Here is a 19,458-nt window from a genome sequence, read left to right as displayed (position 1 = left end):
GCACAGGGCCGACTAGTGGTTTTGATAGCCGACTGTGTATATTGATTCTGACTGTGACCTTTGAACTCAGCAGAAACTCCAGTCTCTCTCATGTTTCCTCTTTTTACACGACATTCCAACAAATTCATGTCTTTCCATTGACTTTCCATTGACATGAAATCGCTAAAATCGTCTTCATGTTCTGTCTGAACACACAGTCAGAGAACAGCAGCTGTATTCACAGCAGTTACAGTGATTAACATGAGAACATGAAAATAAGGTTTCCCTCTTCTCTGTTTGATTAGTTTGAATGTTCATTGTGTAACTGTGAAAAACAGACAAGTGTTACACTGACTGATGAATAGACACTGTCAGCAATATATTCACCTGTCTGTCTTTATGTCTCTGTCTCACTCTCAGATGGTGACTCTGGTTCTCTGAATGGTTCTTTTGAGTTGAACAGAAGCTCCTCAAAGGTAAATCACGTCATTGCCTTTAACCTCTGATCACAGATACTTGACTCTGATTAAAGCTGCTTTTACTTTATTTAAACTCAGAAAGATCATCTACAGGAAAACAGAAACTAAAGGCCTGTGTTTAAAAGTGTTTAGTCTGTAAGAATCTCTTCTCAGTGAGGCAGGCAGTGTAAAAACAACAGATTCTGAAGTCTGGTGTGATGAGATCCTGAAAGACACTAGAAGGAAACAGGAACATTTAAAAGTAGAAGCAGTTTTACAACCACAGAAAATCAACAAGGGATGAAACAGATCTGAGAGAAGATATACAGTAAAACACTGATCTGAAAAAGAAAACCAGCAGGACTTCTTGGGTTTTTATGCTCCCTGTCTGATGGAAACATCCAGTAGATTTCAAGTTGTGATCATCTGCGGACCAAATGTTTTTAATGCTTTATTTTACTGATCCCTTGTTTCCCAGTAATTTACTAGAAAGGAACTGGAAGATTTCTGTAAAAGGACATTGTAATTTGTCTTTATATGGAAAATGGAGACAGTGTTCAGTAGAAGAGTAAACATCTTTTAACAAACTGTGTTTTAGTAGACAGAATTAACAAATTAATAAAATTAACATTAGTTTAAATGAATTTGGAAGAGAACAATCACCTCTATACTCGATCCAACTGTGGACACAACATCACTCCTTTAAGTCTAATAGTATAGTAATGGAGGAATGTATGTGCTGTTCAAGCAATGCTATTTTGGCTATGTTGTTGTACATGGCAATAGATGATAAAATGTCAGATTTCATGGATGAAGTTATGTTTCATGTTGTTGAAGTGACTGAACCACTTGTTATATTTTTATCCTGATTTGATGATGATGATCGTCCATGTTAGAGTAACCTATCAAAATAAGAGCCCTGCTGGAAAAACACTGCAGGTTTGAACAATGTAAAGAGAAGTGAGAAACAGTGTCTGAGTTTATTGAATATTTCTGTCTTGTTTTTCTCTCTCAGGACAGAAATGGTAACCAGCTGCAGGAACGAACCCTAAATGAGGTAACAAACAAGGGGCAACATGACACTCATATTTCACTGTCTGTTTTGCGGGAGGACATCACACTGCCAGCTGAAGAGGTTGTGTTCCTGGGATTTGGATGTGTTCCAGCTGAGTTCTGGCTGTGTTCCAACAAATCCAGGCAGGGAGTAGGAAAAAATCCCAAAAATACTAGGAATAATGCTGGAAAGCATTGAACTCACAAGAATTAACAAAGACAATCTGGCAGGGGAACAGGAAAACCAGGGGAGACTACATACGGGGTTGGCTGGTAACAGAATCAGGGGCAGGTGTGGATAATCAAGGGAGTGATTAGAACGATAAGACATGTTATTATTTCAAAGTAAAACAGGAAACAGGCAATGATAAACAGGATGTTGCACTGTAGCAGACAAAAAGACAATTTCATTTCATTTGGAATTGAGATGCACCCACTTTCTGTCCAATCAGAGCAGTTATTAACAGCTGACACCTGTCAATTCCACAGGAAGTCTGTCAGCGATTGGTCAGCCTGAGCACACAGCTTCATGCCCTGCAGGTATGACGGTGGTTTATTATTCATATGTTGATAAAGAAATGATTGATATTGATGATACAGTACATAAAATGACATATCGGCCTTTTAACTCATTGATTCCATCCCCAGGCAACTGTGATTCGTCAGGACTCGATCCTGGAGCTGTCAGTCAGAACAGGCCCTGCACCCTCCTCTACCCAAGGCTCTGGACCCGCCCCCGGGCGCCGTCTCAATCGGTCGATGTCACGGGACACGGGGCTGGACGCCGGTGGGGAGGTGGTGCTGCTGCAGCGGCAGGTGGAGCTGCTGCAGGAGGAAGTGGCACGGCTGCGTCTGAGGGGGGAGGAGCCAACCAGAGAGGGGGCGGAGCCAGGGATCAGGAAGAGGAGTAACGGAGAGATCAAAGATGTCCTCAAGGGAGAACAGGTGGCTGAGGTGTTTTGGTGACATGAAGGTGTCAAAGTGTCTGTGACTATTAATTTATAACGTTTATAATCTTTATAACATAAACTAAATCAAGGTAAACTAAACCAAGGTGAAATCAACCAGGATAAATTAAATCAAGATAAACTAAACCAGGATAAACTAAACCAAGGTAAACTAAACCAAGATAAAATAAACCAAGGTGAATTAAACTAGGATAAAATCAACCAAGGTAAACTAAACCAAGATAAACTAAACCAAGAAAAACTAAACCAGGATAAACTAAACCAAGGTGAACTAAACTAGGATAAAATAAACCAAGGTAAACAAAAGCAAGATAAACTAAACCAAGGTAAACTAAACCAGGATAGAGTAAACCAGGATAAAGTAAACCAAGGTAAACTAAACCAGGATAAAGTAAACCAGGATAAAGTAAACCAAGGTAAACTAAACAAGGATAAACTAAGCCAAGGTAAGCTAAACCAGGATAAAGTAAACCAAGGTAAATTAAACCAGCATAAAGTAAACCGCGTTAAACTAAACCAAGATAAACTAAACCAGGACAAACTAAGCTAACATATAATTAAACTAAAACACAAGTTAAACTAAAGTGTCTGTGTCAGCAGGTGAGCAGGAGGCGTGACAGCAGGGACCTGGAGCCCCACCCCCGCGCCCTATTGGCCAGCCAGGATCCTGTCGACCAATTAGACGGCGTCGAAGAAGGAAAGGAAGAGGAAGAGGAGGAAGTGATGAGGATCTCTCCTCGCTCTGACAGCCCCAGAGGTCAGTTCAACAGTTTAAGTCATCAGTAACCATTATTAATTATTATTATATAATTAAAACAGTTTATATTATAGTATTGTGTCATTTTATAAGAATATTCCATAATAATAATAATGATAATGTGTCTTTATGTGATAATATATTATCTATGATAATTGAATGTACTTTATATTGGTAATAACATTAAGTTATGTTGTAGTATTATTTTTGTCACCATGGTAACCTGTAACCTCTGACCTCTCAGACCTGCAGGACATCCCAGAAGAGAGCGAGTGTGGAGCTGATCCCAGTTAACATCACACATACACCTGACCACCTCAGGGACCTCTGCTGTTGTCACCGTGATGTCACTGTGACGTCAGGCTGATTCAGTCACAGTCAGACTTCTGTAAAGAAAGTTGGAGCTGGAGATTATGTCATTTCCTGTTTTCTGAATGTTGCTCTTAGCTTAGAAACATGAAGTATAACGTGACCTGTTTACATCATCTCGTCAGCTGGAGCTCCGCCCATACATGCTGGAGTGGGTGGGGCTTAGTATTGGGAGGGTGGGGTTTAAATAGTTACACAGTATATGTTGGTGTTTTCAAAGATTTGACACATTAATGTCGCCACACTACATTACCCAAAATGCCTTTGGACGTTAACAGCTGAAGTCACCACCTGCTGTGTTCAGTGTAGTTGCTGTAAAACGGGGAGGGGGTTAGTTTTAGATGAGGGGGGGGGGGGGGGGTTAATCTCACATAGCCTGACTTTGTTATCTGTTATAATCTGTTTGAATCTGACAAACAGCCTCAGTATAAATTCTATTTATATGATAATTTAAGTAAATGTACTTTTGACATTAGAAACTTTAGATTATGTAGGATTTTACTATCATAATAGTCAAACAGACTAAAATTGTTGTTTCTGTCATATGTGAAACCAAAAACTTTCTCAAGTTGGGAACAAAGTTTGCCTGCAAGTAAAAAGTTACATGTTTACAGAAATTATGATTCCAGCCCTAAAACAAGTTTTTTAATTCAGTTTTTAAAGGATCACTGCATAAAGTTTAGTTTGTATCAGCAATAAAAAATAAAATAATCAGCAGAAGGAAGCAGATCCTAAGTCCATCTGTCTGACAGGAAGAAGGTGCGGCTACTACAGATTTAGGCAGGGTTGGGTGTCGAGTCAGGGTCTGGGGGTTTTGGGGGTTGGATTATATTGTTGAGTAGTAGATCAGTGGTGTTTTTAAAGAAACAGGAAGCTGTTTGCTTGTTTCTTTTATACCTGTATAGAACCTAAACGTATTTTGTCTTACTGGTTGGTTTTAACCAATCAGCTTGTTTTAGGATGTTTTTATTTAGATGTTGAACACATTGACTCCTCTCTGATCTTATTTTAACCAAAAACACTTTATTTACAGCCTGATGAAGGATAGCAGCAGCTTTACATACTGTCGATGTAGAAAACATCAGTATAGACAGAAAAGCTCAGTCATGTTTCAGATATCTATATCTATCAGTTCAGCTCTCAATGTGTTTCTCTTCAGAATCAATATGTAAAAAAGATTTTCAAAATAATGCATCAGAAACGTTCATCAGAAACAATATGAATGAAGGAAACTGAGTAATAATTGACAAAGGAGTGCAGTTGCCATGGATACAGTCACCACGGACACCATCTCCATTGACCGATGTTTATTCTGAGAGTTTAGTTGATGATTCGATGAATTGACATTAAACCTGCTGCAGCTGCAGAGTGATGATGATGATGTTGTCAGTGTCATTATGATTTAAAGTTCAGAACAGTGTGGACATCAACTGGAGACAGACTGAACACTGTATTAGAAACATAACTACTGAAACTCTTCATCATCCATGTAAATAAAAAAAGGCTCCGGCACAGTTAAAGATCACGATAGAAAAACACCCATTTTACCAAAATAATCTAACATGATCACCTGATCTGATCGCCTTGGGCGACATACACTGAGGGCTTTACAGACTGGTCCAGGATCAGTCGTTTAGGTGTTTTCAGGTTGTGATGCTGAGATGTTTGACAGCAGTCTGAACTCAGACTTTGTTTAAACTAAACTGATCTGGAGTCAGAAACGCTGCAGCAGCAGCTTCATATTTTAACATAGTTTTAGAAATGTAAGTGTTTGTAAAAAGATTTGATCAGAAAACTGTAAATGATGTTTGTTGGAAGTTTATTGTTTGTATGTGTGTTCATTATAAATCTAATCAGCTGGAGAAAATGGTGCTGTTTTTATTTCTGGAGATTAAAATAATAAAATATTCATGTTTAATCACCTCAACATGTGTTTTTGGGTGTAGTCCTGGTTTACGAGTTGAGCCGCTCCGGTTTAGTTTTTTTGGTTTAACGTCACAATCGTGAACAAAAGCACATGTTGAATATAAATGTAGTCCGATTTTTGAAGATGGTAAGAAATATTATATCTGTTTGCTTCAACATTCATTCAGTGGTTGTTTGTGCTCAAACTTCGATACTAGCTACTCATATTTAAACATCTACAACATAATCCCAGAATGGGTAATTACTGCTGCTGTCAGGCAGACGCTGTGACGTAGTTTGACATGCAGTGATTTTACTTCTCCACTTATTAAGCTCTTTTCAAGCTCCTGACAAGCGACGATCTTACAAACTGAACGAATAACCACCAAACAGGAAATGTTCTTCCTCTTCTAAACTTTCTAGACTTACTCAAAGACACCAGAAATGACTAAATTATGACCATTGCAGCCTAGAAAAACGTATTATACCAGAACATCTGGGATATAAACATCACCTGCATAAAAAGAAATAAGGACTGACCTGTTAGCTTAAATAAATATAATTTTAAAAACTAAATGTGGGTTCCCTTATAAACAACATAAAACTGAAGCCAGACTGAAGCTCATACAAAACATTTTGCTCAAACACAAGACGTTCAAGAACCTCAGACTGTCCCGTGTTTACTACTCTGTATTTGAGCTAATGTGTCCCCTTGTTGGTTGTTGGCACAGTTCCGTTTTTGACATGTGGGAGAGAAAAAGAAACGGTGGCTGCTGGTCTCCATGTCCCGTTTATTATTTTCTTATTAAACCCAGTTACATTACCTCAGATACAGACACAGTCTGATACTGGCCTGTAACTTCCAACATCTCCCTTCTCAGTTCACACGGGAACTTACTCTGACTTACAAATACATTTACTGTAATTACACTAGGACTGAAGGTACTGGTGTGATGGTGGGTATTGATTCACCAGTTAGTGCATACACATATAGACATACAAATACAAAGACAACAGATGATATTGATTTACAAAACATAAGGACACAGGTAAGAAACAGGGGACAGCAAACAAAACAAAAAAAGGAAGGTAATAACTGAAATGAAAATAAAGACGAAGAAAATCAGAAGATGAAAAGAAATAAAAATGAATAATCGGAGAGGGGGGATGGGGCCTTAGCTGGGATGCCATCTGGCCCTGGTGCCTTGCCAGGCGGGCACCTGCCCCTCAGCTGTCAGACCTCCTCCAGTGTGAAGGGGGGATGTGCAGGCTCCTGAAAGGGCTCTCTGCAGCTCTTCACAGGCAGCAGGGATGGATGTGTTCACAGAGGTGGTCTGTTATTGTGCTCGTGTTTCTGAGCTCCTGCTCCAGTCTGTCCTTATATTTGAGTTTGGCCTTGATCATTATAATAATAATAATAATAATAATAATAATAATGTTGTAATTCTTATTCTGTCTGTTGATTGTTTTGTCTTTTTAATCTTTATTCACCAAAATGTTCCTCCAGATAGATGTAAAGTAGCTAAGTATATTTACTTAAATACTGTACTTAAGTACTAATGTTATGTACTTCTTACTATTTCCATGTTATGCTATTTTATACTTTACTCTACTACATTTATCTGACAGCTGCAGTTACTTTACAAAATCAGATTTATTCATATAGGCTATACCAAACAGTCTATGAAATAGTCACAATTATCAGCGTACTTCATACATTTTAATACATCAATAATAATTGTCCAGTGATGTAATAATACAACACTGGCAGTAAGTATTTTCTATTTTTGATACTTAAAAGTACTTAATATTGCTAATACTTTTGTCATTTTAACCCTTTTAAGTAAAAGTTTGAACGCAGGACTTTTACTTGTATGGTAACAGAGCAGTTTTTACTGTGGCATTTCTATTTTTACTGAAGTAAAAGATGTACTGCACAATGAAATGTGTTGAGCTGTAAACTAATTGATATGTACTTTGGTGAAACACATCAATGCTGGTGTTGATATTGACATTTCTTACCTGATTTATATAAAATCTGCATTTCAGGGGTTGAAGTGCTCCGAACCTTGCAGGGTCAACCTCATCTATGTCATGAAATGTATGTAAAAGCAGACTGTTAATGCCCTCTGAAGAAGGTTTCCCTTCTTCTTCTAGCACTGAGAATAAACTCTTATCGACTCTTATCAACGTCAGTGAATCTTCCATCACACTGTTTTAATTGGGAAAGGATCTTATGTCTACGTCACTTCCCGTGGAGGGAATTTAACCCGGAAGAGGGTGTTGTCCTAAATTGGGGTTGGGAGTTGGCTGGAAAAGGAACCGACGGAAAGCAGCGGAAACCTGATCCAGAGCCGACAGTGACCAGAAAACGAGACCAGGACCGGAACACACAGAACTAGGGATCCAAGTTCGTGGACGTTTCCGACAGACACCGAGTCGCACTTTGTCTGCTGTTTCTAAAACTTTATTCAGTTTGTAAAGTGGCCCAGCAGCTCCGCTCAGTTAGTCAGCTAACAGCTAGTTAGCCTGCCTGAAAACCGGGAAGTGACGGTGTAAGGTGAAGTCGGACTCGAGCCGCAGGTGTGTTTTCTTCAGAAGAATCAGATAGGTAAGAAGAATCACTCAGGTACACCTCACCTGGTTTCTGTTACCGCTGAACTCTGCTAGCATGCTAACAGGGCGGTGGTCCGCTGTTAGCATCAAGAGCTAATGTGCTAACTGCGGAACATCACGTCAGTCTGAGAAATAGCTTAAAGATCAACATGAAACATCACAGGTCAGATACAACTCAATGTTACTGTGAAATTAAAAAAAAGATTTTATGTTATGATTATTATTGTTATTATTATGGTCATTATTATTGTGTGTGTGTGTATATATATATATATATATATATATATGTGTATAATAATTCCAGCTATTTTGGTATTCCATCAATTGTGTCAAAGAAAGACTATAAAGATTTTTTTCATTTTCTTTCTAATCAGAATGAATTCATATGTAAGGTGAGGAAACAAAACAAGAGAAGGTTTCTGGTATTTTAATGTGAAGAAGAGAGAGCAACGTCTCACCCACACAATGTTGGTTACCGCATTAACACTTTATGTGGGATTGAGTCAAAATGAACTACAGTGTGTGTGTGTGTGTGTGTGTGTGTGTGTGTGTGTGTGTGTGTTTAATAATAATAATGTGATGAATAATGATAATGAAGGAACATGTCACCAACGTTCCTCCTGCAGTAGAAGAAGAAGATGAGTGGAGGACTGAACAGCATCGATGCAGTGAAGAAGAAGATCAAAGTCCTGCAGGAGCAGGCAGAGGAGGCCGAGGACAGAGCTGAGAGACTGCAGAAGGAGGTGGAGAAGGAGAAGAGGAGCAGAGAGGAGGCACGTTCACACACACATGCACACGCACGCACACACACACAACACACACCTTTACAGGTAACAGAGGAACAGAGAGGAGGTATACACACACACACACACACCTGTGCAGGTGGTGGAGGAGGGTCTGCAATCGGCCTCAGGTTCCGTAAGATGCCATGAATACCTGCATGTGTTGAAAGAGGATTCTGAGGTATGTTGTAGTTGACTGTTCTATAGTACTCTGTATGAAATAGTACTGCAGTACTACAGGTTAGCTATATGCTGTAGTATTTAGGGGTATAATGACCCCCTGATACTGATTGTGAATCAGGCTGATCAGGGATCAGTTTAGTAACTGACTGTCTACTCCCTGCTGTGTGTCTTGTAGGCGGAGGCGGAGGTGACTGCTCTGGGTCGTCGTTTGCAGCTTAGTGAGGAGAATCTGGACCGAGCTCAGGAGAGACTAACCACGGCCCTCCATAAACTTGACGAGGTAGAGAAGGTTGCCGACGAGAGCGAGAGGTCAGTTGCACCTGAAACACACCTGAACCCTGGGTCCCCTTCTCAAACAAGGCCAGGATTCTTAAATCTGAGTATGCCTGGTGCAGGTCTGAGTATCTTCCTCTCAGTGGACATGATGATGAAGTGTATTAATCAAATGAGATGTCTTTGTTCACTGCAGCTCTCTGTCTCTTTCTTTCTCTCTGTCTCTCTCTCTGTCTCTCTCTCTCTGTGTCTCTCTCTCTCTCTCTCTCTCTCCTCCCTGTCTGTCTCCCTCCCTGCCTGTCTGTCTGTTAGAGGTATGAAAGTGATAGAGAACCGAGCTCTGAAGGACGAGGAGAAGATGGAGCAGCTGGAGGTTCAACTGAGAGAAGCCAAACTGATCGCTGAGGAGGCAGACCGCAAATATGAAGAGGTCAGACTGACATACAGTAAAATGGGGGGTGGGGGTGGAGAGAGGCTCAGGCAGCACATATGATAAAGTGGAATCAATGCAGAGAAGATTAGCACGACACGCAAGACACTCAGTCCACAGGCTGTAATAGACAACAGAAAGTCAGGGAGGGTCTCATTTTTTTAAGTGACGTTAAAATCTGTTCACACATTGGCAATACAAAGTTCCTGTAAATTGTTACATATAGTACCTTTTTAATATTGTGCTTTATTATCTCCCCTGATGACTGTCAGTATAAAGAGCGGCTCAGTCACTGTTTGTATACTTATCTTATTCTTGTGTATACCTGCTGCGGGTGTCAACGAACTAAATCTACCCCTGAGTTTTTTTTTTTTTAATAGATAATCTCTGGCAGCTGGCTAACACTGTTACAGGAAAGATGCACATTAATCCACATCACTGTGAATGCAAAAGAGAAATAAATGCAATAAAAAGCTAAAAGCAGTTTTTACACAGTGTATTGTTGGAAAACTCACCTGCATCTGAGGTTTTAACAGGTGTTTGATTGACAGGTGGCTCGTAAACTGGTGATGGTGGAAGGAGAACTGGAACGAGCTGAAGACCGAGCCGAGCAGGGCGAGAGGTCTATAACACACACACACACTCACTATCTGTCTAGCACACTACATACACACGGCACACATAAACACACCTGTGCATGTCTAATAGCTGCTTACAGCATGAAGCTGCTGCTGCTCTGATACTGCTAACAGACAGGTAGAGAGAGAGGTAGGAGACCGACAGACAAGCAGGCTTTGCCTGGAGCAAAGATTACAGATGTGTCTTACACCTTTTCAACATCAACATCTGGTTAGAATGAGTCTCAAACCTCCTCCAGATGTGGTTACAACAATCTGCCTTCAATGTTTCTTGGTTTACACTTTTGACTGTTCAGAGATCAGATATATGATCTACCTCATGAGGTGACTCAGAGGAAATGAGGTCAAACTGTTAAGTGTGAGGTCACGAGGGGCAGTAAGTCTCCACTGAGGGACAGAGGGGGTCTTTAATACTCATGATGACTGTGCATGTGATGTCGCAGTGATCAGACTGATGATCTCAGTATGATGTCACGCTGCTTCACTAACAGTGCTCTAATTTTTCTGCATCCATCTTTCTCTTCCTGTCTTTTTCCATGGAAACATGTCACTGCTGCTGCTGCATGTCCTGCTACCTGTCTAACAGTAAGGTTCGGAGGTTGGAGGAGCAGTTGAGGAGTTTCGACCAATCACTGAAGAGCCTGCAGGCGTCTGAGGACAAGGTACTGAGGGTCACCTGACCTCCCACCTGCTGTCAATCAAACCAGAGGAGCTCCTCCTCCCAACCTCCTGCTGCCTCCCATGACCTCCGACCTTTAGCTGCTGCTTCACCTCCTCCTCCTGCTGCGGCTCTCTGCATGACTTTAATCTGCTGCAGACCAACCAAACTACACAGAGACACCTGTCTGACACCAGGCTACAGAGAGACACCTAGACTCACAACAGCAGGGATATGTTCCAGAAAGCAGGTTTAACAAACTCTGAGTCTAGTTTCAATCTCAGGGTCTCTGAGTCGACTCAGAGTTCAGGAAACTGCTTTTAGACAGCGAGAGGTTGCCATCCATTGTTTTCAATGTAAACAGAGCGGCAAGTAGAGGCAGGAGGGCTTCTGCGGCTCACAATGTAACCGTGGCAACCACAGAAACTACAGCACATGAAAGGATAAAGGGTCTGATTTCACTGATCTGCGTTCAGTGAATGATTTACGTACAGCAGAGAAAAACATCAGCTTCAGTCTGATAATCAGCTGAGACAAACATGATACCAGTTAGTGAAACATATTATATTAATCGTATCTATTGATAACCACTTCCTCTGTTTAGCTGCGTGATGAGGTGTTGTAGGTGATAGCAGCAGTTTGCTGTTCACGCTGGTGAGATCGCAGGTAGTCAGCAGCAGAGCCGCATCCTGCTGTAGCAGATTCAAAATATGAAACACTGATGTTGCCGAGCAACAACCGCTCACTGTAAGCACCATTACCCTGAACTCTGAGTTGACTGATCCTGAGATGGGAAAAGTTTTATAATTATTAATTATGATGGATGATGAAGTTCTCGAATCCGATTGTATATTATACATTACCTTTTTAAAAATATTTATTCTTCTGTAACCTGAAGGGCACAAAACACACATACTTAACAATTGTAATGTCTTAGTCCTGATAGTCCTTTGGTAATCAGGTAATATCCAACCAGGACTTTTCTTTTCTCGATGTAAATTTCTGATAATTAATGTGCTTTGTCTGTATGAATGAGGAAATGAAACATGTCAGGCAGCTCCTTCAGACTGGGCAAGAAAACCTGCTAGCGAGCAGTTTAAGTTAAAGTGATGCAGTTAGTGACTCATTTAAAGTGACCCCAGTGACTCGGTTAAAGTGACTCCAGGGACTCAGTCAAAGTGATCTCTGTGTCTGGTTTCCCTGAACTTAAGGTTTAACAAACATTTTTACTAAACCTGTTTTCTGGAACACAATTACACAAAGACACAACGACTCAACACTTGTTGACACAATCTGCCCTCTGTCTTTGATGTGACCTTTGACCTACAGTAAGTGTCGAGTGTTGGAGGAGGAGCTGAAAACTGTCTTCACTAGTTCAAAGTCTCTGGAGGCCCAGTCTGAGAAGGTAGGAGGAGGAGGAATGGGGGGATGCAGGGGAGGAGGAGGTCATTTAAGAGCTCGGAGATATCTTTAACTGTAACTTCAATCCAGTTTGATCTTTCACTGGTGTTACTGGTTGAATATTTAACCACAGTATCCAGGGTTTCCCCCAGAAGAATTGTTAGGCCTGGTGGCAAGTATGGGGCCTGGTGCCAGAGATTTGACAATATGACTAAGTTATGTTTGTTAGAAATAAGTCATTTATTCAACACACATTAAAAAAAAAATATTAACAAATATAGCAGGGTCTTACAAATAATCGGACAATATACAGTCTTGGAATGCTATGTTTTCAACAACAACAAAATAAATTAAATAATATCAAAGTTGGGCTACCGAGCTTGCAATACACTGGCAGAAACCCTGGTATTGCTGATGGGTGCTGTCAGCAGAGTTGCACCTGTAGCAAAACCAAACAGCGATGTCACAGTGTACTGACACATCCTGAAGTATACTTCTTCATCACTGCAGTAAGGTGAGAAGGTAAACCAGCTGATCATGAAGTAAAACTGCTTCCATAAATTCAAATTTGTAATTTTAAAAATACAACAGTTTATCTGATGTATTTATTTCAGTCAGGATGAATTTATGCTTTCAGCAGTTTGACAGTGTCATCACTGGATGTGTCTCTTTCTGTCTCTGCTGTTGGAGACAATCCGCTTCATGCGTCTGGTGGACGTCGACACGCAGACACACACAACCCTGTAAACTACACTGACACTGGAGACTGAAACCAGAGGACATGACTGTTAAACAGCAGCTGTAAATGGCTCAGGTGGAGGTTCAGCAGGTTAAAGCTACATGACCACTGAACAGATATTTCTCAACATCTGGTTCAGCTCCCACCTTTGGGTCAGGGAGGAGTTTAATAGATATGGGTTAACTAACTGGTTACCCACAGACCTGAAGCTGGTGTGATGGAGGACTGGCAAATCGGAGGTGTCCTCATACCTGATTGGCTGTTGTCTGTGTGTCAGTAAACCTGGTTCTCTGATTGGCGGCCTGTCTGTTTTTCTCAGTACTCTCTGAAAGAGGACAGGTATGAAGAGGAAATCAAGAACCTGAGCAGTAAACTCAAGGAGGTGAGAAAGAATGTTGCACAAATGTTTCGCAAAATAAGAAGTTATTGAAACACTCTTGACTTCCTGTTTATTACATGTGACCTGTTGACTTCCTGCTTGTCACCTATTAACTCTTATTTTCCAGGCTGAGACCAGAGCAGAGTTTGCAGAACGTTCAGTGGCCAAACTGGAGAAAACCATCGATGGCCTGGAAGGTGCGACGGATTCTGTTTATGTGCAGGAGTTTGTTTTTAGTTAGAGTTACTTAGAGTTCAGCAGTTGTCAGGAAGGCAAATAATAATTACTGCTCAGCAATTAATTGTGGTCTTAATTAATAATTCATTATATTTTTATCATTAGTAATTCAATAGATCTGTCTTATCGATTCTGGGATAGTTCTCGACTCAGGGACAGGTCTTAACGTTTCGGGGGCAGGTCTTAATGATTTGGGGGCCTAACGTGAAAGCATCATAATTTTGATGACTTTTTGTTTGTTTCTGTTTTCAGACGCTTTGACTTCGGCCAGAAACGCCAACATGGAGCTGCAGGCGACTCTGAATCAGACCATGGAGGAGCTCAACTCCTGCTGAACACCCCCCCCCCACCCCGCCACCACCACCTCCCTCTGCTGCCTGACAACAGGTGGACGTTAGGCACTCATTGGCCAAAACATTCCTGTAACTCCTCCATCTCATCTTCTCCTAGTGGAGGTTAGGGTTAAATTCTGTGGCCAAAACACCCCCCCACCCCCACTGCTTCTTTCCTCCCCCCTCTCACATCCCTCTGCTGGTTTCTTGATAGAGATCAGGAAACTTACTGGCAAATATTCCCAAATATTCCTCCTCCTTCAGTCACCTCCTCCCCCTCTTCTGCTGCTCCTCCACTCCTGGTGGATGTGAGGGAGGTATAGCCTCCCCCCTCCCTTTTTCGTCCCCTCTCCTTTCTTAATGATTCCTGCTTTCACACATTCCTTTTCTGAACCTTTAAGTCACATTTGGAGTGTTGCTTTAATTTACTCCTCCTGTCTGGCCCTCCTCCCGCTCTCCTCACCTACTAACAGTGCCAACCCCCCCCCCCCCCCAGTATTATGTGAGGGAGGCCAGACGAGGAGCTGCTGGGTGGTTTTTTTTTTTTTTGTTGTTGTTTATAAGGGAGTTTAACAGTAACTTACAGCCATTCCCTCGTTAAGAACTAACGACTAATTAACCTCCGAGTGTTTGTGTTAACGGTTTGTCGTTATATGATTAGCTTTCTTTGCCACATTAATGATTGATTGATTAGAGCCAATGTCTTGTTAGCCAGTGATTTATATTTCTTCCAAGGTGGCGTGGCTTAAGGTAGCCAATCGCAGCAAGGCATTCCACTGCCATGTAGACCAGGGGCCAATCAGAGGTCAGAGACATGTCTGGGTTTTTTTTTTTCCTATAGGTGACCGTTGGCTTGATGACATGATTAAATAAAGTTTAGAAATGTTTTTACCTGGAAGCTGGTGATGATGTCATCACAATGCAGATGTCATTACTATGCTGATGTCACAGCTCATTGTAATAAATCATGACACAAATTGAGACAGAATTTTATAAAATAAAAGTACCGCCACTGTTATGTAGATCCAAACTGACTCTGTGGTTTTTATTTAATTACAGACAAATAAACAATTGTACAGAATTTGAATGTTGAAGCTAATTAATGAAAAAAAACAATATTTCCCTCTTAATGTTGTCGAGTAGAAGCATAAACTGTACATAGAGTAGAAGTATAAACTGGAATAAAATGGAAATACTCAAGTGCAGTCAAGTATCTCAAAATGAGTACTTGTAAGTACTAAAAGTACTTGTAAATGTTAGAAGTTACCACCCACCAGATGCAGGAATTTCTTAGAAAACTACAAAATAAAATATCAAATCTCAAACTAAACACACCCTCAGACTGATCACACTTTGTACTACTACTTTCTAGTTCTGTCAGTGCAGTACTTTCCCATGACAATAAAGCCCCATTGAACTGAACTGAATTGAATTGAAAATGGTGACACCTGCTGGTCAATTTACATTATTTAAGGATTAAATCCAAGACCTGATGATGAAACCTGATGTTTCATTATTGATATTTTCTTCAATTAATATTATAAAAACTGCTAACTTTTAATCGGCTTTGAACTCTGAGGCAGATTGATAGACCTGTCTGATACCTGTGTGATGTAACAAGGCCTCGATCATGCTGCTCAGGTGTCAGGAGTCATTAATGCAGCTGTGAAACTTAATGTTTCAAGCAACGCAATTTCAACATTTTATCAGTTTGTTGCACAAGTTCACTCAGACATTTAGAGATATAATATATAAATATTAGTACAGTTTAGTATGATTATAGTATTATATAATGTGTGTGTGTGTGTATATACATATACACTATATTGCCAAAAGTATTCACTCACCCATCCAAATAATTGAAATCAGGTGTTCCAATCACTTCCATGGCCACAGGTGTATAAAATCATGCACCAAGGCATGCAGACTGTTTCTACAAACATTTGTGAAAGAATGGGTCGCTCTCAGGAGCTCAGTGAATTCCAGCGTGGTACGGTGATAGGATGCCACCTGTGCAACAAGTCCAGTCGTGAAATTTCCTCGCTCCTAAATATTCCACAGTCAACTGTCAGTGGTATTATAACAAGGTGGAAGCGATTGGGAACGACAGCAACTCAGCCACGAAGTGGTAGGCCACGTAAAATGACGGAGCGGGGTCAGCGGATGCTGAGGCGCATAGTGCGCAGAGGTCGCCAACTTTCTGCAGAGTCAATCGCTACAGACCTCCAAACTTCATGTGGCCTTCAGATTAGCTCAAGAACAGTGCGTAGAGAGCTTCATGGAATGGGTTTCCATGGCCGAGCAGCTTCATCCAAGCCATACATCACCAAGTGCAATGCAAAGCGTCGGATGCTAACCCTAACCCTAACCCTTGGTGTGGATGAACTTGACTGGCCTGCACAGAGTCCTGACCTCAACCCGATAGAACGGAGACTGAGAGCCAGGCCTTCTCGTCCAACATCAGTGTGTGACCTCACAAATGTGCTTCTGGAAGAATGGTCAAAACTTCCCATAAACACACTCCTAAACCTTGTGGAAAGCCTTCCCAGAAGAGTTGAAGCTGTTATAGCTGCAAAGGGTGGACCGATGTCATATTAAACCCTATGGATTAAGAATGGGATGTCACTTAAGTTCATATGCAAGTCAAGGCAGGTGAGCCAATACTTTTGGCAATATAGTGTATATATCTGAAAAGTTCGTTTTTACAGTGTAACAGCATCTCCCAGCAGCCTTTGCTGCTGCAGTGATGATGCAAACAGAGCTGCAGACTCGTCTTCAGTTTCTAAAAAAGCTTTATTGAGCATCAGAGAAAAAACAGTGATCAGCTCTACAGACCTGCTGCTCTTACTGAATATTCACCAGTTATCAATAAGATTATTGATCAGTGATTATCAGCTGCTTCCTCGACCAGCTTCAGGATTGGCTGCAGCTGCTCTTCTAAGGAGGGGGCGTCAACCTCGTTAGTGATCAGCCAATCAAATTCAACCCCGCTGTCCAACCCGCACTCTGACTCTGCATCATCCACACCTGAGAAACAGACAGGTAGACTAACACTGGCTCTACATCATCCATACCTGAGAGACAGACAGGTAAACTAACACTCTGACTCTACATCATCCACACCTGAGAGACAGACAGGTAAACTAACACTCTGACTCTACATCATCCACACCTGAGAGACAGACAGGTAAACTAACACTCTGACTCTACATAATCCTAACCTGAGAGACAGACAAATAAGCAGACAGATAGGTAGGTAAACAGAGAGACAGGTAATCTTACCTGCAATGAAGCTCCATCCCCTCTGTTTGCGTGTTTTTTCTGAACTTTGAACTCTAACACTTCGAGTCTGTCGAGGAAACTCTGACCAGAACCACTGCAGGTCTGACAGCCGCCGCGCATCACTCACCACCTGACCAATCAAAGAGCAGAGAGTATCACTCACCTCCTGACCAGTCAGAGAGCAGGTTGCAAGCATGTTGCTAGGTGGTTCCTAGAGAGCACTTGATGGTTTTGTTTTTTTGGATAACATGTAGAAAAACTGAGCAGCAGGATAAACAAAGTCAAAAAAGTGAAGAAGAAGGAGAAGAAGAGGAGGCGATAACATCAGCGGTGGACAGTGACGTACCCAGACAGGTTGCCATGCTCCTCTGGTTGCTAGGCGACAGAAGAACCCAGGTTCTTGGCGTCGTCGAGTTTCTCCCCAACGAATCATATCGGCCCGATACTGCTCCTTATAAAGACCAGGACCCAGCAGCTGTTCCAGGTCCAGACCGTGTTCCTGCAGAATCAGCAGAACCAGTATGACTCAGCAGTAAACCTGGTGATGTGTTGTGTGTATCAGCAGGTGTTGGTCTCACCTGAGCATACTGCTGTTTGAGAGGTCCAGACAGACGCAGGACACAGCAAACATCAGATCCTAAACTAAAGAAGAAGAAAAAGGTAAGCTTCCTTATTCAACATTATACAGATACAGGTAAACACTCATACAGGTACAGGCTCAGACTGACAGGTACAGACTTATACAGGTAAGGACTCATACAGATACAGGTTCAGACTCACAGGTACAGACTCATACAGGTAAGGACTCATACACGTAAGGACTCATACAGGTACAGACTCATACAGGTACGGACTCGTACAGGTTCAGACTCGCAGGTACAGACTCATACAGGTAAAGACTCATACAGGTACGGACTCATACAGGTACAGGTTCAGACTCGCAGGTACAGACTCATACAGGTAAAGACTCATACAGGTAAGGACTCATACATGTACGGACTTATACAGGTACAGATTCATACAGGTACAGGTTCAGAGTCACAGGTACGGACTCATACTGGTACAGATTCATACAGATACAGACTCATACTGGTACAGGTTCAGACTCACAGGTACAGGTACAGACTCATACAGTTATTGTTATTGATCTGGTCCGACCATAAACCCCTCTCGACAGTTTACACACTGACTGAAATCCATCACTGCATCAGAGAAGGTTTGTTTATTATTTCTATTAATCATTAGTTGGTGATTAATTTTCTCACTGGATTAATGAGCGCATGGAATTAAGATTTGAATCCAGCATCATAATTGGACTAATTATTTGATCTCTTTGATTAGTTTTGAAGCGGTTGAAATCTGTTCTTAATAATTACCGTAGTTTTATTTTCATGGAGCTGCTCTCAGATCAGTTTCCTCCCAAACTGATTCACAGAAATACATATTCACAGACTGGTAGAACAACAAACTAACACTATTAAACACTAATACTCGCTAATAAATTATATATTAACGGTTATTATCTGGATTTACCGGTTGTGGATGAGGTCCGTCACATAATCTTTCCCGGACTTCCGTTTCCCGCTGAAGACCAGAACCAGTTTGGGTTCAGAGACTCGATCCTCCATCTGTCATCAGAAATTACCTATCAATATCTGCAGCTGACCGATCAGCTGCTGATTTCTATCAGCTCCGTGATCCGACTGTCGAACCACACAGGGCTGGTACCATAACTATCAGAGAAAGCAGGAAACACTTTAAAATAAAACTACTCTCAGACTGATTTGACAGACACCGGGGGGTCCATCCAGTCAGAAATCTGATTAGATATCGATCATGTGACGTGTGGAGTTTGTTTGTGGAGCGAAAACAGAAAATAAATCGAAATGTTTTTCTAAAGTCACGTTTTAGACACATTACGGTAACACATGATCATCGTCATACTCTGGACTGAACCACTGCAGCTGGAGGGGGGGGGTCAAAATAAAGAAGTAAACAAAGTTTCAGTTTTACTTCAGG

The 19,458-nt window shown here is 41.3% G+C and overlaps 3 protein-coding genes across 4 annotated transcripts in view; 2 read left to right on the top strand and 1 right to left on the bottom strand.

Annotated features, from left to right (window-relative positions):
- LOC139290483 (rho guanine nucleotide exchange factor 2-like) overlaps positions 1 to 3,848 on the top strand; it is a 35,822-nt gene extending 31,974 nt beyond the window's left edge. Inside the window, exons 17-22 of the mRNA XM_070912273.1 lie at positions 400 to 455; positions 1,453 to 1,494; positions 1,980 to 2,030; positions 2,139 to 2,435; positions 3,059 to 3,215; positions 3,460 to 3,848. Of these exons, the coding sequence (XP_070768374.1) occupies positions 400 to 455; positions 1,453 to 1,494; positions 1,980 to 2,030; positions 2,139 to 2,435; positions 3,059 to 3,215; positions 3,460 to 3,509 (653 nt within the window). The 3' untranslated portion in view covers positions 3,510 to 3,848. The remainder of the gene's footprint in view (positions 1 to 399; positions 456 to 1,452; positions 1,495 to 1,979; positions 2,031 to 2,138; positions 2,436 to 3,058; positions 3,216 to 3,459) is intronic.
- A 3,952-nt stretch (positions 3,849 to 7,800) lies between these two features.
- Positions 7,801 to 15,181, top strand: LOC139290484 (tropomyosin alpha-4 chain-like). Of its 2 annotated transcripts, none has more exons than XM_070912275.1 (9): positions 7,801 to 8,100; positions 8,732 to 8,878; positions 9,246 to 9,379; positions 9,656 to 9,773; positions 10,325 to 10,395; positions 12,399 to 12,474; positions 13,529 to 13,591; positions 13,716 to 13,785; positions 14,078 to 15,181. In XM_070912275.1, exons 2-9 carry the CDS (start codon positions 8,744 to 8,746, stop codon positions 14,158 to 14,160), a joined length of 750 nt encoding a protein of 249 aa, XP_070768376.1. In that variant the 5' UTR covers positions 7,801 to 8,100; positions 8,732 to 8,743; the 3' UTR covers positions 14,161 to 15,181. The 2 variants fall into 2 exon arrangements, with proteins under 2 accessions (XP_070768376.1, XP_070768377.1); XM_070912276.1 differs by lacking the exon at positions 12,399 to 12,474 and adding an exon at positions 10,998 to 11,073.
- Positions 15,182 to 16,931: 1,750 nt separating this feature from the next.
- pmvk (phosphomevalonate kinase) lies at positions 16,932 to 19,165 on the bottom strand. The gene is made up of 5 exons (XM_070912344.1): positions 18,973 to 19,165; positions 18,018 to 18,081; positions 17,786 to 17,938; positions 17,440 to 17,569; positions 16,932 to 17,184 (listed from the first exon to the last, which is right to left on the bottom strand). The coding sequence occupies exons 1-5, from the start codon at positions 19,065 to 19,067 to the stop codon at positions 17,039 to 17,041; spliced, it is 588 nt and encodes a 195-aa protein (XP_070768445.1). The 5' UTR covers positions 19,068 to 19,165; the 3' UTR covers positions 16,932 to 17,038.
- Positions 19,166 to 19,458: the final 293 nt, after the last annotated feature.

The sequence above is a fragment of the Enoplosus armatus genome, chromosome 9 (assembly GCF_043641665.1).
Source record: "Enoplosus armatus isolate fEnoArm2 chromosome 9, fEnoArm2.hap1, whole genome shotgun sequence".
In the NCBI taxonomy this organism is placed as follows: Eukaryota; Metazoa; Chordata; class Actinopteri; order Centrarchiformes; family Enoplosidae; genus Enoplosus; species Enoplosus armatus.
This window is presented reverse-complemented; position numbering and strand designations above follow the sequence as displayed.